This window comes from Vitis riparia, chromosome 12 (assembly GCF_004353265.1).
Source record: "Vitis riparia cultivar Riparia Gloire de Montpellier isolate 1030 chromosome 12, EGFV_Vit.rip_1.0, whole genome shotgun sequence".
Classification (NCBI taxonomy): domain Eukaryota; kingdom Viridiplantae; phylum Streptophyta; class Magnoliopsida; order Vitales; family Vitaceae; genus Vitis; species Vitis riparia.
Window position 1 is genome coordinate 14081834 of NC_048442.1, and position 26238 is coordinate 14108071.

Genomic DNA, 26238 nt, shown 5'->3' on the forward strand with positions numbered 1-26238 from the left:
GGAGATCTTTTCCGACGGATTAATTGGAAGTTTCTTTCATTTACTTAGCTTGTGCTTCATTCGTATGAGGCAAGATGCATATGATCAAAGCCTCATTTATACCCCACCCTGCACCCTAAAACACGTTGTTATTAAGTTCTAAATTTTTTAAGAACACCCCAACACCAGATCAAAACGGATGTCTTTCCTCAAACCTTGTAAACAAACATCCACCACATCATCAAAGGAACCAACATGAAATCAAAATCTCATAAAATTTAATCACACCCACCCTCATTGCGATTTGGGAATGATGATGATCACATACATGCAAAGGTTTTTCTAAGTTGCTCACAATCCTCGACTATACGATTGGGGGACATTCATAGTTGGCTTCGTCTTTGAGCATGGTGTTTATGGAGGGAGAGAAAGGGGTAGGAGGGTGGTGACCCTTTTTGCCATTTATTTGAGATTTTTCAGTCAACATGACATGACATTTCAAGTTTAACCACTTTAATTTACAACCAGTTGACTTGAAACTAATGAAGGGCATATTGGTCAGTTAATATCTCATAGCCTTCCTATTAATTTTGTTAGATATATGAACCATTTGTTAATTTTTGGGCCAAATTGGGCCCAAAACACAATTCCCCCAAAATAATATTTGGTTGTGGATACTAGATAGCAATTAAGAAGAGTAAAAGAAGGGCGCAATTTTGAGAAGATTCAGGAGGAAGGAGTGTTTCTTTATTTTCAGAAATAGCAGGGGTGCGTATGAAAATTGAATAGTAAAAAACTTATTTTCATTTTAAACGAGATTTCCCTCCTTCCACTTCGAGGAAAATTAGAACAAACCCTACCCAAGAATTTCAGTTGGTGATACTGGAAGATTCAAAGAAAAAGTTTAAAGTTTGAGAGAAACCCAGAGTCTTAATCCGAGTTTGGAGGATGGGTTCGAAGGATGGGGAAGAACAGTGCAACACGGAAACGGAGGAAGGGACTGTGGCTCGCCAGAAGAAGAGGTCGCGGCGGGTGAGCTTCGCCGCTGAAATCACTTCAGTTCACGTCTTCAACAGAGACGACGAATGCGAAACCCCTCCGGAGTCCAAACCAAGCTCCGACTGCGACACTCCCCAATTAGGGCTCCCTGATGCTCCTGTCCTCCGTTTCCTCAAGGATTTAGGCGACACTACTGACGACGACGACGACGATAACGGCATCGAAAACGAGGACGATGATGTGCATCAGAGAAAGTCTTTCTTGCGCCCCTTTCAGTCTCCCTCCCCCGGAAGCACCATTGGTTCTGCTTCCTCTAATGATGGCAAGTTATGCTTTCTCTTTCTAATTTTAGCCCTTTCGTTTGGGATTATGTATTACGAATTCATTTTCATTGAGCTAACTACTTGTTGAGGTTATCTTTTTGCAGCAGACAATTTTTTTGGGCCTGTATCGGCGAGTTTTATTAGACCCGGGAGATTTTCTGACTCTGCAGCTTCGGATGAAAATCATGATATTACTATGGATTCCACAGCATTTTCCATGCACTTTCGTAGCCTTGCAAGATCAGACTCTGGGGGGGAACTCAAGACCCCAACAGGAGTTCGCCTTGCCTTTGATGAGAAGACGCCAACCCAGAATAGCAACCCTGACAATGTAGGTAGTTCCATGGTACTGACAGTGGCTAAGAAGCCAAACTCCCAATCTTCTGATAAAGCGAGTGCTGGTGCTGACTCTAATGAGATGAGTCTTGTAGGAGAAAACCCAAATAGGTATGATTATGGCAGACTGTCCCCTCAATTGGATGCTCTCTTGGCAGAAGGAAACAGGGATTTGCATGTTGTCTCTTTCTCTGATCTTGTTAATAGTCCAAAGTCTCCGAGCTACCTGAACAAGGTGAGGAACACTGGGAGTGGTGCCATGGATCTGAAGGATAATGGAGATATTGACGGAAACAACATTGATACCCATGAGGCGTCTGCTAAGAAAGTTCCTGTTGCTCATATGGAATTGAGTGAAACAAATGCTGGTTTTATGGCTGCTCCTATTGACCAAATCACTTCTGATAGCTCACCTGACACGAATGATGGTCCAGCTACGAATGCCTCCAGTGATCACCAAATCCGTACTCCTAATCAGCCAGCTAAAGTAAGAACTTCTCTTCTTAATGAGGTTTTCGTGACATTGTTTTCCCAGTGCTTTGGTTTTTTGAATTTCATTTCCCTTGAATGGATCCACTTGGACTTTATGAAGAGATTATCTAGCGTATATGTTCACCATTTGTTTGGGGGCAGTTTTGGACTCCATTTCAATCAATTTTGTTCTACATAGTACAGAATCCTTTTGTGCCTTTTCCCTGAAGGTTTGAGGAAACGTTTTGTTTAATGTGGAACTGAATTATGCAGTCTATATAGTCTATTTTTGTGTATATCTTCATCTCAAGTTATTTATGAACATTCTGTATAGATATTGCATTTGACAAGTGACAACTCATGTCCATCGCAACTGTTAATATATAGATGGATAGTTTGTGGAGAAGCAGTCTGTCTTCTATTTCTACTTACACAATTGCCCTGTTGAGGTTTTTCTATTATGCTAAATTACCAAAAAATGAGTTGTCTATGTGCTTTGTAAATCATGCCCTTTTTTGAGATATTCATATGTTTTTCTTTTCCTTCTGGAGAATCAAGGCAATTGCTTTGTTGTTTCATTTGCAGGCCATGACATTTGGTGAGATGAAGGAGTTTACTAGAGATGCACATGGATTGAGTAGGTCAAAGGTCGAGTTCTCTGCCTTGAATAGTGGCACTCTGTCAAATTTGGATAATAAAATTGTTCAGTCAGATTTTTTAATGCAGCATGAATGTGGACATTTAAGTTCCGATGAAGGGTGGGTAAAAGAAAGTTCTCCTAAAGATGGAACTTATAAGAACTCCAATATTGATCAGAACGTTGATCAACGATATAGATCTCCATTGGCAGGGTCTGTACACTTGTTATCTGCTAAAAGACAGCAACAATTTTTGGATAATGCTAATTCACCGAGAAATTCATGGGCTGTTACTCCTTCCAAAAATCATCATGGCTCATTTTTAAGCAATGATCACATGCGACATGGTGACAGCGAGTCATCCATACAGAAAAGCATTTCTAAGTTGAAAATTCTTGAGGCTTCTTCCTATGGTTCTCTTAGAGATGGAATTGGAGGGTCGAAACTCAGGTCATTAGATTACCTTTCTGCCACTCCTCCCCTAAATGTTATTCTGGAGGAAAATAGCAAAGATCCTCAACACAAACATCTGGATGTTCCCATTGATTCATTAGAAGAGCATTTAGGAAGTGTTGCACAGAAGGATGGGATTCTGACCCCAAAGAACGAAGGAAATTTGAGCCAAACTGATGAGACCACTGGCTTCCTTAAAGATGGCAAATCTCTGCATCATATGTCTATGGGCATTCTTCAAATGGATGAAACTACTACACCAATGGCAGTAGCACTTTCACCCACTCAGTTTACTTGGTCAGGCCATAAAGTGCTGCAGCATAACTTCACAACAGAAGATACCAGAGATGGGACACTGGTTAGTTCTGGAACTGATTCTCCACTGGGCAAGATCATACTTGATTGTGCTAGAGAAAAGAAAACAAGTAGTACACCTGATAAGCTTGTTTCTTCTCGAATGAAAAGGTTAGAAAAGAAGTTATTGGCATCACCAGAATATCATGGGAGCCTCTCTAGGGATTTGAAACAGCAGGATCAGCATAATAAATTTAGCTTTGGCTCAGGACAAGATGGAAGCACAATAGAAAATTTTGCCATTAACAGCCATTCAAGTGCAACAGCTAACAAATTGGACTCACCACACTTGGAAAGGAGAGGGCAATCTAGCACACCCTTCATTGAGATTAAGCATTCCAAAGAATTCAGTCAAGTTACAAGGATGAATGACAAAGAGATTAATCTTCATGATCTGCAAAATGAATCTGGGGCATTGATGGACTTTGAAACACCTTCAAGGGATATGGACACCCTTAATCATCAGTCACCAAGCCCAGAAAAGAATCTTCAAACTGGAGAAGAGTCAACTAGGCTTAAGAATGAACTTCCTGGTGGAGGGATAAAAGCTTCTTCTTTTCATTCTCCTTCTCTGTATGCCCATAGAAGCACTATAGAGTCACCTTTCGGAAAGGTGGAGTTTCCCTCTATTCACTCAACACTTTATCACACATGCACATAACTTTCTTGGTTTTATATTTTGCAGCTTTGACCTAGGCTCTGCATAAGGATGGGCCATTGAGGATTTCACACCTTGATTTCAACCTTAGTCCAGTTGTGGACTTGGGTCCATTCCAAATTTGGCAGAAGCCTTATCTTGGTGTGGACCATGGACAACCTTGCTTCTGTCCAGTTCTCTAGGCTGTTCCTAAATGTTAATAATATTTTTTCTCTTCTTTGATACTTCAGAAATCTGACATTCAGACTATGGTGGAAAAACCAAGTCGGGCCCTCCCCCAGAAAAAGCCAACTCAGAGCCCCTCCAAGAAAGAGCCATACAATGCATCACATGTTGATAATTTCCTTCATTTTGTTGGAAAAGGCATATCGTCTCCTCAGGCCAATCAGTTTACAAATGTCCATGGTAGTGGTGATTGCTATCAGGGACTCCACATTTCACAAACGCAATTTTCCAAACAAGATGTTGAGAACTCTCCTGGACAAAAAAGAAGAAGTGAAGAACTAGTTCTCAAGGATGTTGACAATGAACTTGTCAGTATTCAGAGGAGTCCAAAAATTCATAAAGGTGGAGGTCGTGATTCAAGGTCCTTACTGGAACTTTCTGACAGAAGTAACAAACACACAGAGAGGATGGGAGATTATACACCTTTGACGGATTGGGCTGATGTATGTCTGCAGTTTACCATGCTGCTATTTTATTATATCATCTTTCTTACATATCTAGTTTGTTGACAGAGCAAGATATATATCTATATATAGATAGATAGATATTTCTATTTTTTTTAATCCTTCTGATTGAATTAATATAAAGTTTACCTCGCAGATTTTCTCAAAATTTTCAGAGGATACAAAACAAATTCTTTCTCCATTGATTGATAACCTGAATTTACGAGCGGTACACTTCTTTATTTTCTCCAATTTTGTGAATAGAAATAAATAACCTTTGTCCCTGGCTTAAATTTGTTCAATTTTCTGGATCTATAAGCATCTAAACTATCCTAATAACCTTATTACATTCTTATTATCTAACTCTTCCTTTTCTTTTAATTATGTAGATTAGCTTGCTAGAAGATATCTTACTTGACCTGCAGAAAGTTAGAGCGCATGAGATGTTTTTTTCTGAAATCCAATCTCAGGCAGGCAAAATTAACTCACAGGCTTGTTATTAGTTATATTATGAACAATTGAACGGATCATAATTTTGGGGAAAATTTATTTTGCAGACATGACTAATAAATATTTACTAACCATTTTCCTGCTAACTCTTTTGTATTATCTTCTGCAGAAAATATTAGACCATGCAAGTAACCTTACACATAAAAGGTGATTTCTCACCTTGTTAATGTGACATGGAACTGAATATTAATGGTTCTTATAGATGTCATATAAAAGATCTGGTGTAGCTCCACACATGTTGACATTGATAAATCTAATGCAGAGCAGCTGAAACACGATTTTTGCTGTCTAAAATGGCATATGAACAGGCAAAACAGCAGTTAATGTGTGTGAAGCGAGAGAAATTGCTGGTATTCATCCGAGTTTTTTTATCTCTTCACGTATGCAAATATTTTTTCGTTCTCCATATGCTTATGTTCTCCTACCACCTTCTTGGTATCCTGCGTGTAGGAAAGAGTACAACTATTGAGCTCTGGGATTCAGGAGTCTCAGATGTTAAAGATGAATTCTTTCCAACGTCTGTCTCTACCTGGTGCAAGAGATGCTCAAGTTGATGATGGTGGTCATCAGTCTTGTTCAGTTAATTTTGAGGGAAAAATTGAGGTAATATATTAGAATTAAGATGTGAGTTTGTTTATTTGCAGTTTATTCCTGTAAAAGTTGCTCTAACAATTATTTTGGCTACTTTATCACATCATGGACTCCCTGTCCTCTTTTCAGGGCAAAAAAATGTCAAATGTTAAAAATTGCTTAGGGAAAGTACTTCTTGGTGGCAATCATGTATTAATTTATAAACTACATCCAGTCACCAATTCTAAGATGATTCATTTTGTTGATAAAAACTAAGGCAACATCTTTCCAAGACTTAGCCGTTTTGAAGCCCACATACCCTGTGGAGGCAGCCTACTGAGTAAGAATTCCTATGAACTCTTGGGAAAATAAGGATTCCTACTACCTCTACATTTTTCTAAGTAACAAAAATTTCTCATGGAAAAAGAAGAAAGTAGTCATTATTTCCCAAAAAATTGCAGCATAGAAAAACCAAAAATCTGGGGTTGATCATCTTTATCCTGCTAATATTTCATACTCCATTCAAAATTAGTTGGCCCAAAGTGGTGAGAACAATTTCTTTTATCATTTTACTATAGGAGGGCAATTTGTTTTTATCTCAAATTATAATCTAGTTACATGATAATGACAGCATAATCATCATAGTCATGGGATCTTTCTGGAACTATCATCCAATCTCCTTTCCCTAAGAGAGAAATGCAGCTAATATGCATCTGGAAGGAACATAATCAACAGGCCATTGAAGGGTTTGAGTTGTCTAGATTAAATCTAAAAGCTCTCTTTCAGGTCTTTGTTTTTGCAGTAGAGAGTATCTTTAGAGGAGGGGCACTTGTGTTTTTGGGTTTCATTTACTGTCTACTGTTGGCTTGAGTGTGCTTGGAGCTTTGTTTATCCCCCTTGTATCTTTCTTTAGCTCTTTTAACTACTGGTAGGGTTGGTAATGGTTGTGGATGAGCTGTACTGGACTGTAAATTTGTTGGTTTCTTTGTCTCCACATGGATGAATAATAACCTGCCAGGAGGTGTTGTTGGCCACATTCTTCTGTTGCGATTGAAACCAGAAGAAACAGCAATTTTGACAGTCTATACTGAAAATTTTAGTGGCCATACCAATCAATGCACCTTAATGTTCTTTGGATGAGAAATGCTACTGTATGATATATTCTTCCATGTGCTTGTTAATATCTCAGCACTGCTAATTAATTAATGGAAGTTGGATTTGGCAGGGAATAGCCTACAAAATTGTACTGTAGCCTGATACACTGTTTTCATATTTCTTCATGGTTCATTATTTGTGTTATATTCTTAGTTCATCTTGTATGATTTTTTAGAACATCAAGGGAGCAAATTTTAATCAGTTTCATTTTTTTAATAAAATAAGTGTGATCTGTACTATTGCAGGATGCCTATGATAAAGTGAGTGCAATGAGGCAGGAAATTGAAGCTTCAGATAGAAAAATAAAAAACTTAACCAAATCCTTGCAGAGTTCTTGTAAGATGAAGGGAAAACCAAGTTGTGCAGAAACTATTCTATTAGTTACTGATCATTTAAACCGTAGAACATGTTGCAGGTTCATACGTCAGGATTTGCAGGTTTTTGTTCCTACTTTAATTCTTGTTACCACATACTACTACAAACTATGTAATGCTTTATGTCGCTGACAGAAGTATCCTGTTTGTCATTTGACCAGTTCTGGGAAGTTGATGAATTTGAGAATAGGAATTACCCTCACAGCTTCGTTCTCTGCTATCGGAATTTCATGTTTCAAAGGTCTCTTCTCGTCTAGAATGCTTTATTTGTCTTATAACTGCACCTGGGACTATAAAACATTCTATACGCCTATATTGTTACAATTTTGCTTTTCAATTTGATAATATACAGGTTCTCATTAAATGCTAGTCCTCTTTCAAGCATAATCATTTCCAACAAATTGAATGATACAAAAATTGTGAAGGTATGCAGTCTTTTTTCAGAAGGTATTGTATTAGGCACCATGTGCATTTTTCTAATTCAGTAGTTCTTGTTCATTAGAATTTCCCAAACATGGATGCTTGCACCGCATTTGCATTTGTAATAGATGTTGAGACCACCAAGAAGCATGTTGGTCCAAGAAGTTTGGCACAAGAAACACAAGTAAGTTTCTTCCTCTCTTCCTTCCATTTTATGGCTTCATCACTCCATCTTTTTCTTTTTTCTTTTTTTTTTGGGTCCCTGCTGGGCCTCACACCTGAAATCTTCCACATCGCCATCCCAAACCCTTGAGCTAGGCCTCAAGGGTTCATTCCTCCATCTTCTTGCTCATTGTTTTGTTCTTGAATTGATTTATATGCATTTGTTTGAAATACCAAAAGACCCTGAGTAGTTAAGATCAATACTTTGTTGAGTTTATTCAATGTAAAGAGCATCAGAAATTGAATATCTTTGCTCCACCATTAAGCTCTAATATACACTTACAAGAAGAATCTTTGGTTGTGTCTTGTCTTGACTCTGGATTGTGGAACAGGTGATGCTATTTTATTACCTCTGACAAGCCACTACCACTTCTATTACTTGCTGATGTTGCTGGTGGTGCTTGGGGGTAGAAAAAATGATGAGGAGAAAGTGTATTTATTATGTCATTATGATCATTTTTGCCACTGATCACTACCTGCCACATCAGGAGATGGTAAAAGTGCTGGTAGTGATGATGGTGCAAATGGCATTTTTCTTATGAAATTCATGCAACTTTATAAGGTATTGTACTGTAGTAGGGCTTTAGTTACAGATTACCACATTGCTAGTAATCAGGTGCCTTTAAAATCTCAAAAGCAAATTCATTCTCTGAACAGTTGCAAAGTTTTACTCCCAGCTATTAAAAAAAAAAAAAAAAAAATCCTCTGGGCCTCCCACTCGTATGGGGCACAGGTGAAATAACTACATGGCCGAAGTATTCTGTTCAAAAGAACATGTCTCTTTCATTTGCAACTGGTATTCATGTCTACAGGTACTGCCTATAGCCAACACTTTGGGACCTAGGTATATTGAACAACTTGTAGTCTAAGTAACTTTGACCTTTATTATTATTTGTGGTGATGGTGCCAAGAGCATTTTCCTTATGGAATTCATGCAACTTTATAAGGTATTGTACTGTTGTAGGGTGTTAGTTACAGATTACTACATTGCTAGTAATCTGGTGCCTTTAAAATCTCAAAAGCAAATTTGTTCTCAGAACAGTTGCAAAGTTTTAATACCCAGCTGTTTAAAAAGAAAAGAAAAGATCCTGTGACCCTCCCACACATATGTGGCAGGAGAAATAACTACATGGCCAAACTTCTCTTTTCAAAAGAGCATCCCTCTTTCATTTTCAACTGGTATGCATGTCTGTAGGTACTGCCTACAGCCAGCACATTGGGACCTTGGTATATTGAACAAATTGTACTCTAAGTATCTTTGATGTTTATTATTATTATTATCGTCATCATTATTTTTTCCTTCATCTTTGAAGGGAGCAAAGCCCTCCTTTAGTTGGACAATTGCACATGGTTATCAGTATCGATTTTGGGACAGTAGAAAAGTTTATAATTCACGGGCGATTTTTTCCTTTCATTATGATAGGCAGCTCCTTTCACCTTGGCATATTCTATTTATGCAGATGACCAGTTCGCTGTTATCTAATCTACTAGATGTGGTTGAGGAAGTACAACTAGCGCGACTAGAGCTTAGAAACCTGAGTAAGACAAGTTTTCATTCTCCATCAGGTAAGATAATTTTGTGACCCTTTTTATTTTTTGTTTTAATTTGAGACATAATGTTCTAAAGTTGGTTTAACAAAAGTAAGCTCGGTTCCAATCAGCAGGCTCCCAAATTGCATTTGTGCACTCAAATCTTGGTTCAACTCTGCCCTTCCAAAGTTATCTAATAAAATTTGACCAGTTAAATTAGAAATTAAATGTTCAACTTTGTCCATTCCATAGGTAAGGAGTAATTTTTAAGGGATTTGATAAAAGTAAACTCCAAATTCTGTGCTAGTTTTTTTATTCTTTCTTCTTTTTTTTTTTTTTTTTTTAATTGAGGAGGGGGGGCAAATTTATCAAAGGGCCTTTATTTCCATATTCAAAGATGTTTTGGAATTAACATTTCAATCTGTCTATGGTTTCTTATTTTCAGTTGGGCAGCTTGATTTGCACCTATGCTTCATTGATTTGAAGAGTGGTAGGAAGGTGACTTTGATTCTTGATGTGACTTGTTTAAAATGGTAAAGTTCTGTCTAGTTTTTTTCTTAACTTTTAGTGACTGCTAAAGATTATGCTATGTTTATATTTCACGTGGATGACTTTTGGTTTGTACTTCTTTTGAATTGCTTAAGAGCCCTCAAGGATTCCCTCCTTTCTTGGAGCTTTGAACTGCCTGTATTGAAAAGCTAAGGTGCTCCAGAAGCCTCAATCCAAATTTAGGATATCATATTGCTATATTGTTTGCACATTAAGGTCAATTAATATTTGTATCTTGTTATTCTTATCTGAAGAGCTCATAGAAAGAAGCTTCCATCTAAACAAGTGGATTATGCTTAGTGCACCTACTTAGTGGGGAAACCCACCATTCTGTTGGATTCTTACTGAACATCTTCTAGGCCAAACATTTGATTTGATTAGACTATTCTATGTGAAACTATTGGCATTGTTTTGCTATTTACACTAAGATAATGACCACTGGCTCTATATCCTTCAGGTGGATCTGTGGTGTCTAATTAATTCAGGATTTCTTGGTCTGCACTTTCTCTTGAAAACAATCACCAAGATTTGGATATTATAAAGTTTAAAAACATGACAAGGAGTTGTTGAAATCATTTTAGACTCTCCTCATTGCCATTCCAACCCTTTATATGGCATGTCTCAACCTTCTGAAGTCATGTTACATGATAAGTTCTTTTCTATCTCATTTTACTTACTAAAAGATGAGATTCACATGGAAAGAATGGATTGGTGATTAGATTGGCATGTTGCACATGATTGCCTTATGTGCCACTCGCACATTGGCAAATGCTATAATGCTCAATTGGGAGTCTGATAATAGTAATATGAGTTTTGGCTTTAGCCAATGCAGTTTTGTGATGTGATGGCACTTGTGGGGTCTACTTGCTCACTACCCATGGTACATAATAGGACATGTGGATGATGAGCATGATGTCACTATCTGCATGGCCTACCCAGTAAATCCCTATTGGATGTGTCACACTCATCCCCCCATGTGATGGAAAATTCTGCTGCCATAGAAAATCAATTCTGTCTGTTTGAACATGCTATCTTGGGTGACTATTTGTTACTGCTCTATGCCTTGGTTATTTCTTTGTTTGTTGATTTTCAATATCTTGGCATTCATGGATAGGCTGGACTGACTGTTTGATAAATTCTATTCTATGGTTATCTTATCTGCACTTGATCAGAAGATTGTGTCATCTTATCAGCATTCTTTATAAATTCTTCCTTTTTACTTTTGGTGGTCAAGATAAAAGGATATCTCAAATGGTTAAAATCATCCAGTTTTGCTCTGTTTTTTGAGCTTATTGACTGTTAAATAAACTGGCTCCATTAGTCCGTTTTGTAAATATGCTGGTCTCTGATAGAGCATTTGATAACAAAGAGCTGTCTGTTCAAGGGATTAAACTTGTTCTTCTTTGTAACCTTTGGGCGTGCTCCAAATTGTTTATAATTTCAGGCTTCTCCTCTACTGTAGATTTTGTGGATTGATTAGGGGCTCTTTGATGCATATAGACTGCAGTCATTGTCTATTTAATACACATTATCAGAAGGCCTTTTATATGGAAGTAAATGTCCTTATTATGCATCAAATAATTACATGAACCTGTCTAATCATTTGGTTTTGAAACAGTGGGATTTATCCTTCGGAGCTCCTTCCATCTCAGATACAAGCTGCAGCTACTGGTACCCATGAAATCAGAGGTGCTGTTGAGAATCTTAGAGCTGGATATCCTAGGATTCTACGGCTTTCTAGATGTGTTTCCCATGTGATTCATGCTTCAAGTGGGTAATCAAGTAAAGGAAGGAAGAAAGTTTAGAGGTCCAACATTTTGTTGGACTTTTTCTCCAATGCCTTGCTGGGCAATTCTTCTGTTGCTTGAATGTGATTATTTATTCGATTCATTCTATCTGGACATGTATTCCTCCCCCTCACCCGACAGATTTTGACATATGCTTTTATATCTTCAAACTGTCAGTTGTAAAACATTTCTAGCGTGAAAAGGAACGGGATTGTTGTACGGTTGATGAGAATTGAGAATTGAGAACTTGAAAGGTCAAATGTGACTTTGCTTACCTTTAGATGTTTTGAAAGTGACTGTGAAGATGGAATGGCTGTATCCCATTTAGTGTGTGCGTGTGCGCACGCGCGTGTTCAGCAGTAGAGAAGTGGAATGGTGTCTGCACTTCTGAAGAGGGTGGTGTGAAATGGGAATGGATGGGTAGAGAAGTAGGGGGCGCTGGAAAACACGAGGAGCACGGTGGTTGAAGTTTGGAGTGTTGGGCTGGAGGCCAAAAAGGCTAGAGAAAAAGGCCAAAAGGTCTACACCTTGACTTGGAGAGATGGCAGCTACTAGAGAACGGTCCCCCCCACAGTCCACACCCACCCTTTTCTGTGGGAATAAGGTGGAGAGTGGAGGGTGTTGTGGTAATCACAACTCATAAAAGTGAGTCCCTTTTCTCTCTTTTTGAATCTCACATGTCCTGTCACTGCCCCCACCTGGGCCACCTCCAAGTGGACTCAGCACCTCCAATCCAAATATCCCTTATCCCTAACATTTATGTTGAGTATGATTTACACTACCAAATTATCTGAATTCTATATAAATAACTCTCCTTTTCAATACTTTCTCCCCCCACCCCACACCCACCCCCACAAGACAAGATCGCTTTTTCTTTTATTGGAATAATCCCCCTAACAAAAGAATAAAAAAATGCAAAGCTCAACCCATGGAAGAAAAAAGAGATAAGAAAGGTAAATTATATTATGGAATAAAATATAAAAAATACTATTTTTAGTTTATTTTTTCTATCTTTGTCTTATTTCTTGATTATTCTAATTTAATCTTAATCACATGTTTTAGCAGTATAAAATTTGAGTTTGATGTGACACTAATTTGTTACCTAATACCCAATAACTAAATTAACTTAACACCTTAATACTTATATTTATTTATTTATGTTATAAATAATTTTAATAAAAACGTTTTAATCATAATTACTTCCAATTCCAATCGGACATGGCGACACGTTTTTCACCCTCAAGTCTCTCTCCGCCATACATACCTTCAAGGGCTTCTGCTATTACACTTCCTCTGAAATAGGAGAAAATTAAGAAGAAAGAAAACAACATAATTTACAAGCTGACCTGGGTCTGTTGGCTGGTACAGGGTATGACATGATAATAGGGGCACCGGGCACCGGGCACCGGGCACCAAAAAGAAGAGAAGAAAAGGGTGTGGGGAAGATAATTAAAGAAGGGGCCCATACCTTTTGCCCTTTCTGCTTTCCGGAGTGCCAGTGTTGGGAGCATTGACAGAAAGGGACACCTTGGAGAATTGGGTCCCTCCCCTCTGCCAGAACCCCACCTGGGTTTCTCTCTTAGGCCTGCACTTTTCATGGGTTTAATGCCATAATCATATCCTGAAATCTTTTCATTTCTATAACCTACCAGTAGAACCGCAATATAGACTTTTTAGTACTGTGTACCCAACTCCCCTTTAAAACAAAAGCGTCTACCTTTTTAGGGTTTTTCATTCATGATTTCTTCTCCTTCTCTTTCCTCTCCAGAAGGTATCAGTATCCCCTCTTTCTCTGCTTGTGTTTTTTTTTTTTTTTTTTTGTCCCGTTTTATTTGGAATGTTTTTCATTGTTTGCGAGCTTTGAACTTCGTTTCTTTAATTTAATTGCCACTTGCAATATTTGCTTGTCTCAATTCCTCGTTTTTCTTTTCTTTTCTTACCCCCCAAAACGAAAAAAAAAATTATAAATTCCATGTTAAAATCGTACTTCTCATCTGCCAGATTCAAACTCCATGATTCATCTTCTTGAATTGAATATATATTTAGGCATAGCTCTTCTGCAACCCTTTTGATTAAATCCTTTTCTCTCTCTTATGTTTTCTTCGGGATTTATTTTTGGGGTTGCCGTGGAGCTGGGTAGAAAACGTCTGAGAGTTCACTTTTTGCCCGTCTGCACTTTTTTTTTTTCCCCTTTTTTGACTCGGGATTCCTGAATCGGAACAGATGTGTTTGTGAATGTGGACGAGGTTTGAACAAAATGTGAATTTTGATGCAATACCCATCTTTTGCCTTATCAATTCTAATGAATTTTACACTATTCCCTAATTTTAAAGCGAAATCAATCGATCATACTTTTGTTGTGTTGACCTGAATTAATTTGCCCATTTTCTGTTGAATGTGTACTTTTAGCTGCAATGATTCTGAATTTTGGTTTCTTTGTGAAATTCTTTTAGGGTTGTGAAGACATTCGGCTGAAACCCACTTATTCACTGTTGGTTAATACAGCATACACAGTTAGGTGGAGGTGTTGGAATTGGAAGAGTTGTATAGTTTGGTGTTCAAACATGGGTTACATTTGTGATTTCTGTGGAGAACAGAGATCCATAGTGTATTGTAGGTCTGATGCTGCTAGCTTGTGTCTGTCATGTGATCGGCATGTCCATTCTGCTAATGCGCTTTCCAAGCGCCATTCCAGGACCCTTTTATGTGAAAGATGCAATTCTCAACCTGCATTTGTTAGATGTATCGAAGAGAAGATCTCTCTTTGTCAAAATTGTGATTGGACTGGCCATGGTGGATCTACTTCCACTTCATCACATAAGAGGGAAACTATCAATTGTTACTCAGGCTGCCCTTCATCTGAGGCGCTTTCTACAATGTGGCCATTTGTTTTAGATTTGCCTTCTACAGGCAATTCCACTTGTGAGCAGGGTTTGAGTTTAATGTGCCTCAACGAGACCAGTGAGATGAACTCTTGGGGCCCTCCAGGAAATAGCAGTAGGCAAGACGCATCTCTCACAGTTGAAGTGAATGATGCTAATGATGTGGATAAGTCGAGCATATTGATTGGTTCCTCTTCAGTTATTGAACTCAACTCTCCATCCCAAAAGTTAGACCAGCCATCTGGATCTGCTGATTTAACTTTGCCTAAGGTGAGTGCAAACTTTTTACTAAACATTATATTGAATGCTTAAATAAAATTTCCCATAGGAAATCCCAGTGCACTACTTCTCTCTTTCTTGGAGGGTCTAGCAACAGCATAGTGATAAGCATTGCCCACTTTCAGAGAAATGGGTAATGGCTTTGCTTTTTCATCCCCTGTATAACTGCTGGAATGCTGGTGATTGGATAATCAAGAAATTCTGATTCATGAGCATTTTATATCTAAAGTTTTAGGTACTTCTGACTAAATTTATCAACTTCAAGTAACAAGCTTCACGTGGTATTATTTTCTGACTCATGAACATTTTATGTTCACAGTTTTTTATGCTTATAACTAAACCTATCAACTTCTAGCTGGCAAGCAAACTTTGCATTGTATTGTTTTCCCTGGTGAAGGATTCATGTAGAAGTTTCTTGCCGCCAGAGCCACCCTTATGTATTAGAAAATTTACTGTCATTATTTTCACAATTTTTGTCAATCTTACAATTTTCTCTGTGCAAAATGTTTTTCTCAAACAGATTCTGTATTAGCCCTTGCTTTGCATGCTTGCTACGTTCAGCAGATTTCTTTGGTTAGCATAGATTACAATAAACATTTATAGTGATCGTGGTTTTTGTATTCTTGTTTGTTGGTTTGTATACATGTATTTTCATCAACTTGCTAACTCCTTTAGATTGGACAGCATAGCTAGTTGGGTTATACTAATGTTTTTATGAGTTAGATTCTACCAAAAACTATTGAATGTAACCTCATTTTCTTGTTTGATGGTTCATATAAATGTCATTTTATATACAAGTATTTTCATCGACTTGCTAACTCCTTTAGATTGGACAGCAAAGCTAGTTGGGTTATGCTAATGCTTTTATGAGTTAGATTCTACCAGAAACTATTGAATGCAACCTCATGTTCTTGTTTGATGGTTCATATAAATGTCATTTCCTTCACATTGGACAGCAGAGCATGCTGGGTTATGACAATCTTATTCTGAGTTCTTACAACTAGAATGTCATTGGGAACTAGCTTGCTTTCTAGTGACTTGAGATGTGAGCTAGTAGGTTTCTGGACCTATTTGGTGTTCTTTCTGTGTACTTCATTTGTTGGTGTCCCTTGTTTATTTCCAATATTTGATTACTTTCAAGAACAAATTCTCTGAGACCCTTAATTACCTCATTCTCTCAGTTGAGAAAAACTCTTCATAAGGAGCGAGGGACCCTTACAAATAAGGGGCCCAAACAGGTTTCTCTTGGAGATATAAAATGAGAATACTTGAGAATAATATTGAATATATCAGTCTTGTAGTACCCAAGATCAATAAAATGTTAGTAAAGTTCATTTTCTGATTCTTTATCTGGTTTACCAAATTGGAAATAAATAAATAAATAATCCAGCTACTAGCTTTGGTTTTATAGTGCTTTATGTTTTTATTAAACATTTGTTTCCCATATTTTGATAGTTCCAAATTATTTTGCAGTTACTCTGTCCTGGAACAGATGATCTTGGGTTCTGTGAAGATGATAGTCTGTATGAGGACTTCAATATGGATGAAGTTGACTTGAATCTTGAGAACTATGAAGAACTCTTTGGTGTAGCTCTTAGCCACTCTGAACAGCTTTTTGAGAATGGTGGAATTGATAGCTTGTTTGGGAATATGGACACATCCGGTGCTGATTCCCACTGTCAGGGTGCAGTTATAGCTGAGGTTCTGTCTTTACATTTCATATTCTCTCATGTTTTTTCTCCTTATCCTTATCGACAATTACCTCCTTATTGATTCTTGGTACTGTTGTCACTACTTCATTTAGCTTTCTTGATAGTCTCAGTCCATAGTTGTGAATTTTTATCTTCTAATTGCGGGAAATAATCAACTGTGCTATCTATCTTGTCAAATTAAAAACAAAAAAGAAAAATTAAAAAAGAAAAAAGAAATGGTGCCATAATTTGTTTAAACCAAATGTATGCAGTTCTTTTATGTTCAATGGTTCAAGGATGTTATTGTGAAAGCAATGAATATATTATTGTTGCTCATTATTAAATATAATGTCTTGGCAGGGAAAAGAAAAAAATGGTTCCATGTCTAGGATCAAGACATATTGTAAGAACTAACACGGCTTGTTGATGATCTTAATTTTTCAGTCACTCAATGTTCAAGTAAATTAATAATTTCATTTTATTCTCAAATGTTAGTTAAAATAGACATTTTTTATGGATGTGATTGCCACTTGGGGTTTCAATGCACTTAGTCGACTAGGAGCTCTCTTTAACTGCATTAATGATGTGGTTATGACACTCAGTCTTCCTATACTCAATGATTTGTAACATGTGCTATGTAAAACCACCCTCATATTGTCATTATATATGTCTCTTATGTGCTTCTCCCATGTTATTCAGATTTGAAAATATATGTCAACCAATTAGATGTGCTTGAGTGTCCTAGTAAGTTTTGTTGTGTCTTTAATGAGAGTGTTGTAAACAAACTTCTTCACTATTGTTTAATACATATTCATGAGTTCATACTCAATGAAAAATTTACTTATTGTCAGATTTGTGTGTCCTTTCCCAGGGGTCAGTCGGACTAGCAAATGCAGTGCAGCCAACTTACAGCAATGCAGCATCTGCTGATTCCATAATGAGCTCTAAAACTGAACCAATCCTTTGTTTCACGGGAAAGCAAGCCCATTCCAGCCTGTCATTTTCTGGCCTCACTGGCGAGAGTAGTGCAGGAGACTATCAAGATTGTGGGGCTTCTCCAACATTTCTCATGGGGGAACCTCCATGGTGTCCCCCAGGACCTGAAAGCTCCTTGCCATCAACTAGCAGGAGTAGTGCTGTTATGCGTTACCGGGAAAAGAAGAAGAATCGCAAGTAAGTACTGTGTAAAATATAGAAATAAAGCATTAGGCCCTCCTATTACTGTGAACATACCGCATTTATAAAATGTCCATTTTTTTTTATGAGTAAGCAAAGGTATTGTATTAATAAGAGGTGCTAAAATAGCGGCCCAAGATGTACAAGAACAAAAAACTCTCCCCCTTACAGCTGTAACCAAAAAGAAAACTGTCCAAACAAGATGTACAAAAATAGCCCGTCTTCCCCCCCCGGCCACGGGAACTCACCCAATCAATGAAATCCATTAACGTTGAAGGATCAGCTTTTATAGACAGTTTGGTCTCCACCAAAGCGAAAAAACAAAAGAAGCTTTCAGCCTTTGCAACGACAACACCCTATCTTCAAAGGCAATTCTATTTCTTGCATTTCAAACTGACCAAAACAAGCACAGAGGGCTCGTTTTCCACAATTCTGCGCTTTTTGCCCACCCAAGCTCTATCCCAGCCCAAAAGGGTCTTCCTTACCAAGGAAGGAAACTCCTAACAACACCAAACAGGGTAAAAAATAGTTTCCACACCTCCCTCATCTTTTCACAATGGAGGAGAAGATGGTCAATAGACTCCTCATAAACTTGGCACAAAAAACATCTATTTGCTAAAGCCCATCACTTCTTCTAAATTTGGTCTAAAGTTAGAGCTTTTCCCCATGAAGCTTCCCAAGCAAACAAACTAATTTTTGGCTGCACCCAAGAGTTCCAGATTATCTTCATTGGGAAGCACACTGATGAATCCGACTCTAAGACTTTGTAAAGGGACTTTACCGAAAAGTTACCATCTTTGGACACCAACCACCTCACCCTATCCTCCTCATCCAACATCACTCTTTCCCCACACAATCGCCCCAGCAGGTTCTCCACCTCATCCAACTCCCAATCATTGAAACGCCTAGTGAATGAGGGTTCCAACTCGCCCCCTTTCCCCACTTGCTGAAACAGTCCATAAATCACTCACCTAAGCCTCTTTGGCTGTAGTTAACGCAAATAAGGAGGGGAAAGAATCGCACAACGGTAAGGTTCCACACCACTTGTCCTTCCGAAAGCTCACCCTTTGGCCATTACCCACCACAAAAGATATTCTAGAGCTAACAAGGTAGCCAAGTTTCCTAATTGCTTTTCACAACCTTACTCCATGCCCCTCCCCTAACCTCACGGGAGCACCACCCGCCATGCATTTATAAAATGTCCATGTGTTGCAGGTTTTTATTTTCCTTTCTATGACGTAGGTGCATTTCTGCTTCAGTGTAATTTTGAAGTTGACAAATTGGTGTTGTAGGTGTTTCTCACTTGCCCAAAATGGGGGAAAAGGAAAATAGAGAATAAGCGAATTAAATATGATATCTGATGTTCGCCGTTTTATGAATGGACATTGTACCAATTGAAATTAAACTGTTATTATTTTAAAGTTCTATTCAAATGTGCAATCAAGAAAATCAAGGTAGCATTGCAGGGTTGCAGAACACATGAATTATCAGAAGTCCCACATACAGTGTAGAAATGCATGTCTGTATTGCGTTCCTGTTGTTTATTCCTATAATAATAACATATATATGCTTGCTATCCTGGCTGATATGCTATTAATTTGTTGAACTCTTGTTTTGATTTATAGCCCTTTGGGTTCCTTGTTTTGCGACACTATTCATTTATTTAATCATCATTTTTAACCTTTTTAACAGATTTGATAAAAGAGTGAGGTATGCTTCACGGAAGGCAAGGGCTGATGTTAGACAGCGTGTGAAGGGGCGCTTTGTCAAGGCTGGTGAAGCTTATGACTATGACCCAATAAGCGAAACCCGGAGCTTCTGAGATTACAATCTTCAATCATACTTAAAAAGGAGAGAAACACCCCAAATCTCAAACCTGGGAAGAATTGGTTAAGATTGCTTGTGACATGGATAAAATCGATGCATGATTTTCCTGCACAATGAAATATGATTGGGGCCTTGGGTTGTCAACTTGTTATCAGTAGAAATGGGTGGATCAACAAATTCAGAGCCAGGAATGTAATTCTCCTGACCCCGAAAGAACCAATGGATCTTGAGATCGTGACATCTGATAAAAGATGAGGCAATGGCTTTTCACTTACCTTCCCATGTCCTATGACATGCTGAACTTTTTCAGGGAAAGGAGAGTGCTTACTGTTTCTCCAGTCTTCTATTTTTTCCTGTTTTTGTTACTTCCATGAACTAGCTTCCTGTGAGTTGCTAATAGGCCAGACAAAGCTTGCATTCGTACTTTTTGTATTTGTATAGCGTAGGAGCAGTGTATATGCAGGTGGGTTATACAGTTCGCAGGGGGTTGTACAGCAGATGGTAATTATATATGCCGTTGAAAATTGAGACATTATCGCTTGAGTAACTTAATATAAGATGGGATATTTTAGCTCTTCTCGAGGTTCTGTGGATTTGTCTGAAAAGACAGTAGAGATATTAAGTTAGCTATTTGCAAAACCATTTTGTTATCAGAGTGTTAAGTACCATCTGCCTTGCATTTTTTTCTCCTTTGTACACAAACACTTAACCATACACAAGGCATTTCCGGAGGTTTTGTGCAGACCAAAAGATGGTCCTCAATTATTCTGTTCTGAAAATTCTCACTTAAACCTACCTATCATGCGGATGAAGCATGTTGCACTCGCATTTTTCAAGCATTTTTAAGTTAAGAAACAAATGGTCTTAGTTAAAGAGAGGTGAATGCCATGAACAATGGGTTGTAACCATCATCCTCGGATTAATGGACATAGCGAACATCTTCACTGTGATCTAGAGATAAGTGGGCAGAAATTCAAAATTGCCCGAGTAAATTACTAGGTATACCATCCTTTTCAACTCTCGATCAACCAAACATGATATTATATTTAAGTTACAGCAAAAGAATACGAAACTAAACCCTATCTAGCCTGAACCATTTGAGTTGTTCCGTAGGCCATTACAGAGCTTTGAAAGGGGCATCAATACAAAGACACTGCTTCAATTTCCCCAGGCTGAGAAAATCCACCCGAGAGCCTGTTGGTCCTGCCGTTCCATGTAATCAATCATCATCAGAGCTATCTAGTGGCATCCTTTCAATCTCATCTTCTGTGATAGAATCCTAAATGCACATTGCAAAGAAATTTCATTAATGGGGGAAGTAAGAAGAGAAAACAATAGCGCAAGGATCTGCTAATCGTGAGTCTTGTGACTTGTGAAGCATTTTTTAGACACTGAATGTAAAATTCTTATGATTTGTGAAGCATTTAACAAGATAATGAAGAAACTCCTTACTGGCATCTTATCCCAGTTCTTCAACTTGGAACTTGTTAGCATATAACTGTCACGCAATGGAGCCCAGGCAGGCCCCTCACCATCCACTGGACCACTCGATGTATGAGCCTGCATGTCATGGTAATTTGTCATTACCTCAATAGCTTGGAACTAGTGGTGCCAACCTCACCAAGTGACCAATTGCATGGTTTTGATGTATAACCTCATCAAGAAACTAGGAATAATAGATTCTGATAAGATCTCACAGTGGGAGACCAGGAATATTCATTAAAAAAGTAATACCAAAACACCAACCTTGGCAGAAGTGCTAGCTGATGACAATGTTGTCTTCCCCAACTCGGAAAAGAAGGCTTCTTTCCTCCGCTTAATTATTGCTGGCAACATTGAGATAATATTCACCAAAATCAGAATCACATAGGGCTGAAAAGAGAGAAGAAATAAGTGCAGACTAGACTAATAATAACATGGTACAGGTTAAATTAAAATGCTGTTATATTTGAGTTCAAGCAAAACTTCCAAACCAGAATGCCAATGAAGATATAACTTCAGATTATGTTATAACAAACCTTCTAGCCCAGGATACCCATATCGATTTTACTAGAGTATGGCATGCAAAAATGGCTCAGTATACTAGAAGGCAATTTTCTAAACAGTATGACCACCAAAATATTGCATGACAGTGGCCTTGATCAATATAATACGGAACATAAAAACAATGCCCATGTCAAGACAGCAAAGATGATTCCATTTCAGTCCTAATCAGAACTGCTTAACAAATAAAAAAAACAATACAATTTCCATTCATAGTTCATATCTCAAGCTCAACAAGGAAAAAAAATGGAATAACAAAAAATAAAGGGGATTTCAAATTGTAATCAGGGTCCTTCAAATTACCTTTTTCATCCTTAAATCTCGAAGCATTCAAGCCTTTCTGAGCATTCTGTGCCTTGTTGACCTGTTTAAGAAACCAAACAACCAATGTTTAGATCCAATATGCTTGAATGTAGCAGCAACAGCAAACAATTTCATTATAACATAGTTAGAAACTATGGACTTTCAAAGGGACACAACAAGGTAAAACATTTGAAGAGAAACTTACAGCATTAAATAACTTGACCACTGAAACTCCAGAGTACACATGGAAAACATGAACCAAGTTAGTTCCGGCAAAAACATGAACCAATTTCAGATATTTTCAGCTAAAAAAACAAACAAACAAAAAAAAAATACCTCCTTTTGTAGCAACGCCTATCAGAAACTTTTCATGTGAATCCAAGAAATTGGCAGGCTTCACATGGCCCTTCTCTCCCAGCTATTAGATTAAGAAGCACACAATGAAATAATATAAATGTAATTGCAACAGAAGTGTAAATTATATTATAGATATTATCACAAATAACTAATAAAATTGTCAAATATTTTTGAACCCAAGATGTTAAAGAGTTATAATGAAATAAAAAGATAAATACCAGGTGTTTTTCCTTTTTGACATCTCCCTTGACCTTCTGTTCAGCTTCCTCTTCAGCAAGTTTTTCTGCAACTAGCTTCTTGTGTCCTGATAATACTGGACCCTGCAATGATATTGATTTTATATAACATTTTATCCTTGTTTGCCTACAGAAAAAAGAAGAAAAAACAAATTACAGCCAAGCAACTCACCAGGGAAACATCAGACACGTTCTTCTTTATGATTTTTTTGAATGCTAGCCTGAATGCTCTACAACCTTCTGTGAGCTTTGTAATTCCTGGTTGAATTTCACCTTCTTCATCCTCAGAAATTTCATTTTCTTCATCAATATCCTGGTGGTCCTCTTCTTCTTCTGAAGAATCCTTACCATCCAATGCCACCTCTTTTATAATAGGCACTGCGTTTTCACCTTTGGTTGCAACAGCATACCCACCATCATCCCCCTCATCTTCATCGTCGTCTGAATTATAATCTCTTGCTCTTTTGCGAAACAGCTTTTTCATTCTCCTGTCTATTTTAATCCTCTTTCCACTGCCATCAAACCCTTTTAGTTTCTTCTTTGTCTTATTTCCTTTCTTATGCCCTAATCGCCTCTTTTTTGATAAATTTACAGTTTCTAACTTTTGGGATTCTTCTGCCATGGCCTGGTACACAATTCTATCCTCTACAAGAAATCAAAAGGAATCAGCCCCCAGAGAAAGACAACCTCCATCGATGCAGTTATGACGCAGGTTTGCTCAATGACGGATAACCTAATATACTGATAGCATGCAATTACACAGCAAACACTAGTATACATAAACTACCCTGATAATATGTTTCATATATCAAAACAAAATTCATCACTTATCAACAATCATGCAGTATAATTGAACGCAAAGCAACTAATACAAGAACACGGTATAACTCAAAAATACCATTCCGACGTTCCCAGAAAAGAGAAAATCAATTCTCACAAAAATGGCAAACAAGCTTCGATTTTTCAGCAGGAAAATAAATAAAAAATAAAAAATAAAAATCAGTTTATTTCGAACTTGTTGGAGTATAAACAAAGGTTTGGAAGCAAGAGAAAGGTGAGGAAGCTGTTGGAAGAATACCTCTTCGAAACCCTAGGCGTAGAGAAATTGAAGAGAACTGAAGCGTGAGGCTCTTCTTCTTCTTCAATGAGGTGAAAGGCAAAGAGAGAGAAAGCGCGCCCTAGCTAATTTTGGGCTTGGGCTTGGGCTTGGGCTATTCTCTTCGAAACCCTAGGCGTAGAGAAATTGAAGAGAACAGAAGGCGTGAGGCTCTTCTTCTTCCTCAATGAGGTGAAAGGCAAAGAGAGAGAAAGAGCGCCCAAGCTAATTTTGGGCTTGGGCTTGGGCTTGGAGGTGCAATGGTTGCAGGCCCGAACAATGATTCCCAAATTTTCCAGAAGACCAAAATCACCCAAGAAAGGAAAAAGAAAATTCCGGAAAGGAAAAAATTCTTACTATTGGTAAGTCATTCTTAATTATTTCTGACAACAAAATTCTACTTAAAAACTTAAAGAATTACTTCTTACAACAAAATTCTACTGAAAAACTTAAATATGAAAAATCATTTTCTTAAGTTAGTATCTATTAAGGTAATATGCAGTGATGTATAATATCATTTCAAAGACAAAAATGGAAAAACACTTTAAAATTATTGTAAAGAAATAACATGTTTTCAACTCTCTTCTGTTTTAGAGGATAGAGAAGAAGAGAAGTTCCAATATGTTTCTTTCAATCTACATGAATGAATGGGAATGGAATATGTGGAGGGTGGTTTCCAAGGGACCAAATCATCACTTGTCTTTACCTACCTTATAATTTAAGGTTATTAGTTAAGTTATGCCTTCATTTTCAATCTTGATTGATGGGTTTATTATCTTCCAAAATTTGGACAATTCATAATTGGGAGGATATGGGCAATGCGGGTTTCAAATATCCACTCAAAATAGCCACCCTCAAGCCCAAGTCACATTGATGAATATTCTTAAATCAAATCATAGCCCCCATTATCAGTCAAGTTGTTTGAATCATGTTGAAAGACTCATATATGGTTGGTGCTCTCCAAGGGTAGTGCTAGCGCCACTTAATCCTCCAGGATGGCTTGATTGAACTTAAAAAAGGGTTTTCAGTTTTTTAGAAATCCATCCAAGTACCTAACAACTTAGTAGTCACTGGGATGGTTTTCAATATCATATATCCATGTTCTTCTAAGGTTTCTTTCCTTCTTCCCTCTGTTGAAAATTTTGCTTCCCTTTCAAGTACTCTCTAAAGGGGGCTTTTGGGAAATTTCTAAGGTTTCTTCTAAGGAAATTTCTGAAGAGAATGAGGTGGTACCAGCCTACCACACACCCTCTCCTCTCCTATCTACCAATCATTCCACTGATAGAATTGCTTGGACTTTACACTCACCAAGGCTACCTTTATGAATTCAACAATCATATTCTAATTCACATGAAATGAAATTAAGAAAATGATATGAGAAAAGTTACCATCCCGGAATCAACTTGTTCTCCCATTCCTCAGCATATGAAATGTGTTGAGAATTGAGATACATGGCTAGTGTCAAAGACAAAGGGATGTGACAAGTGGAGGGCCCCATTACTTAGAAAAGATAATTTATAAAAGCATATATGGTTATATACATTGATCTTCTTTCAGGTTTTTTTTGTTAGGTAAGAAAAGACAAATCATCAAGCAATTAAGTAACTAGTCTCGTCCTGTCCCACCACTTTTGCCAAACAAATTGTGCCTCTAAACATTTATCATTCGGAGTAAAGGTTGCTTTCATCACTTCAACCAAACAGCCCATTGTTTTTATATCATATCCTGATCAACCCTTCAAAACCCCCCATCATTCTAAAAATATCGGTGTTCCACCCCTTACCCACTTAGATTTTCCATTGAATTTTCCTTTTCCAAGCTTTGTTTCCTCTCTTTCTCAGTGGTCCAATGACAGAAACTACTCATTCAGAATCATGGGGTGAATTGGATATGGAGACAAACTAGCTTGTTTTTCCTTTTACGCTTTGGCATTCTCTAGACTTGTGTACTCAACCGCTCTACACCAACCAAAGCAATGGTGCTGCTTTATTCTCTTCTTCCTGCAGTGAGCTGTTTCAGATTCCATACAAGAAGTTCCTACTAATTACTCTTTAACAACATCACCATTTCCAAATTTTTGTTCGATGAAATTGGAGAAGAATCTAAGAGATGTGAAAGTAGGAGGGAAAAGGACTTATCCAAAGTGATGAAGACATGACTTTGAATGTGATACATTCGAGTCATCATCTTGATTCATTCCTGGCCAAATTTTTGTAGACACTTGCAATCACATGCCACCTGGATATGAAGCAACAACTAGAGGTGCCATCAAGGCCCCCCTTGCCCTGCCATCTTGCCAACACATTGAAGACCACCTCTCAAACTATATATAAATTACATGCGCGACAACTC

At 37.7% G+C, this 26238-nt stretch overlaps 3 protein-coding genes across 7 annotated transcripts; 2 read left to right on the forward strand and 1 right to left on the reverse strand.

The window, feature by feature from the left end:
- The first annotated feature begins 803 nt into the window (after positions 1 to 803).
- On the forward strand, positions 804 to 12288 carry LOC117926727. Of its 2 annotated transcripts, none has more exons than XM_034845982.1 (16): positions 804 to 1300; positions 1406 to 2124; positions 2694 to 4166; positions 4442 to 4879; positions 5037 to 5108; positions 5269 to 5349; positions 5499 to 5536; positions 5652 to 5739; positions 5840 to 5992; positions 7360 to 7551; positions 7650 to 7729; positions 7841 to 7913; positions 7991 to 8092; positions 9591 to 9696; positions 10106 to 10193; positions 11828 to 12288. In XM_034845982.1, the coding sequence occupies exons 1-16, from the start codon at positions 928 to 930 to the stop codon at positions 11985 to 11987; spliced, it is 4236 nt and encodes a 1411-aa protein (XP_034701873.1). In that variant the 5' UTR covers positions 804 to 927; the 3' UTR covers positions 11988 to 12288. The 2 variants fall into 2 exon arrangements, with proteins under 2 accessions (XP_034701873.1, XP_034701874.1); XM_034845983.1 differs by having other exon boundaries at positions 1409 to 2124.
- Positions 12289 to 13403: 1115 nt separating this feature from the next.
- On the forward strand, positions 13404 to 20428 carry LOC117926729 (zinc finger protein CONSTANS-LIKE 9). 3 transcript variants are annotated; one of them, XM_034845985.1, is made up of 5 exons: positions 13404 to 13767; positions 14450 to 15148; positions 16631 to 16858; positions 17720 to 18021; positions 19717 to 20428. In XM_034845985.1, exons 2-5 carry the CDS (start codon positions 14561 to 14563, stop codon positions 19844 to 19846), a joined length of 1248 nt encoding a protein of 415 aa, XP_034701876.1. In that variant the 5' UTR covers positions 13404 to 13767; positions 14450 to 14560; the 3' UTR covers positions 19847 to 20428. The 3 variants fall into 3 exon arrangements, with proteins under 3 accessions (XP_034701876.1, XP_034701875.1, XP_034701877.1); XM_034845984.1 differs by lacking the exon at positions 13404 to 13767 and adding an exon at positions 13827 to 14255; XM_034845986.1 differs by lacking the exon at positions 13404 to 13767 and adding an exon at positions 13827 to 14242.
- Positions 20429 to 20739: 311 nt separating this feature from the next.
- Positions 20740 to 24066, reverse strand: LOC117926730 (RRP15-like protein). 2 transcript variants are annotated; one of them, XM_034845988.1, is made up of 9 exons: positions 24009 to 24066; positions 22963 to 23437; positions 22773 to 22874; positions 22534 to 22615; positions 22403 to 22422; positions 22198 to 22258; positions 21598 to 21677; positions 21304 to 21411; positions 20740 to 21130 (listed from the first exon to the last, which is right to left on the reverse strand). In XM_034845988.1, exons 2-9 carry the CDS (start codon positions 23410 to 23412, stop codon positions 21071 to 21073), a joined length of 963 nt encoding a protein of 320 aa, XP_034701879.1. In that variant the 5' UTR covers positions 23413 to 23437; positions 24009 to 24066; the 3' UTR covers positions 20740 to 21070. The 2 variants fall into 2 exon arrangements, with proteins under 2 accessions (XP_034701879.1, XP_034701878.1); XM_034845987.1 differs by lacking the exon at positions 24009 to 24066 and adding an exon at positions 23869 to 23975 and having other exon boundaries at positions 22963 to 23435.
- Positions 24067 to 26238: the final 2172 nt, after the last annotated feature.

Coding starts and splice junctions, on each gene's coding strand:
- LOC117926727 (XM_034845982.1), top strand. CDS start 928: ATGGGTTCGAAGGATGGGGAAGAACAGTGCAACACGGAAACGGAGGAA. Junction 1,301..1,405: donor TTCTGCTTCCTCTAATGATG/GCAAGTTATGCT, acceptor ATCTTTTTGCAG/CAGACAATTTTTTTGGGCCT. Junction 2,125..2,693: donor CTCCTAATCAGCCAGCTAAA/GTAAGAACTTCT, acceptor TTTCATTTGCAG/GCCATGACATTTGGTGAGAT.
- LOC117926729 (XM_034845984.1), top strand. CDS start 14,232: ATGTGGACGAGGTTTGAACAAAAT. Junction 15,149..16,630: donor CTGATTTAACTTTGCCTAAG/GTGAGTGCAAAC, acceptor ATTATTTTGCAG/TTACTCTGTCCTGGAACAGA. Junction 18,022..19,716: donor GAAAAGAAGAAGAATCGCAA/GTAAGTACTGTG, acceptor CCTTTTTAACAG/ATTTGATAAAAGAGTGAGGT.
- LOC117926730 (XM_034845988.1), bottom strand. CDS start 23,412: ATGGCAGAAGAATCCCAAAAGTTAGAAACTGTAAATTTATCAAAAAAG. Junction 21,412..21,597: donor CAGCTAGCACTTCTGCCAAG/GTTGGTGTTTTG, acceptor CATGACATGCAG/GCTCATACATCGAGTGGTCC. Junction 21,131..21,303: donor AGAACTGGGATAAGATGCCA/GTAAGGAGTTTC, acceptor ATGTGCATTTAG/GATTCTATCACAGAAGATGA.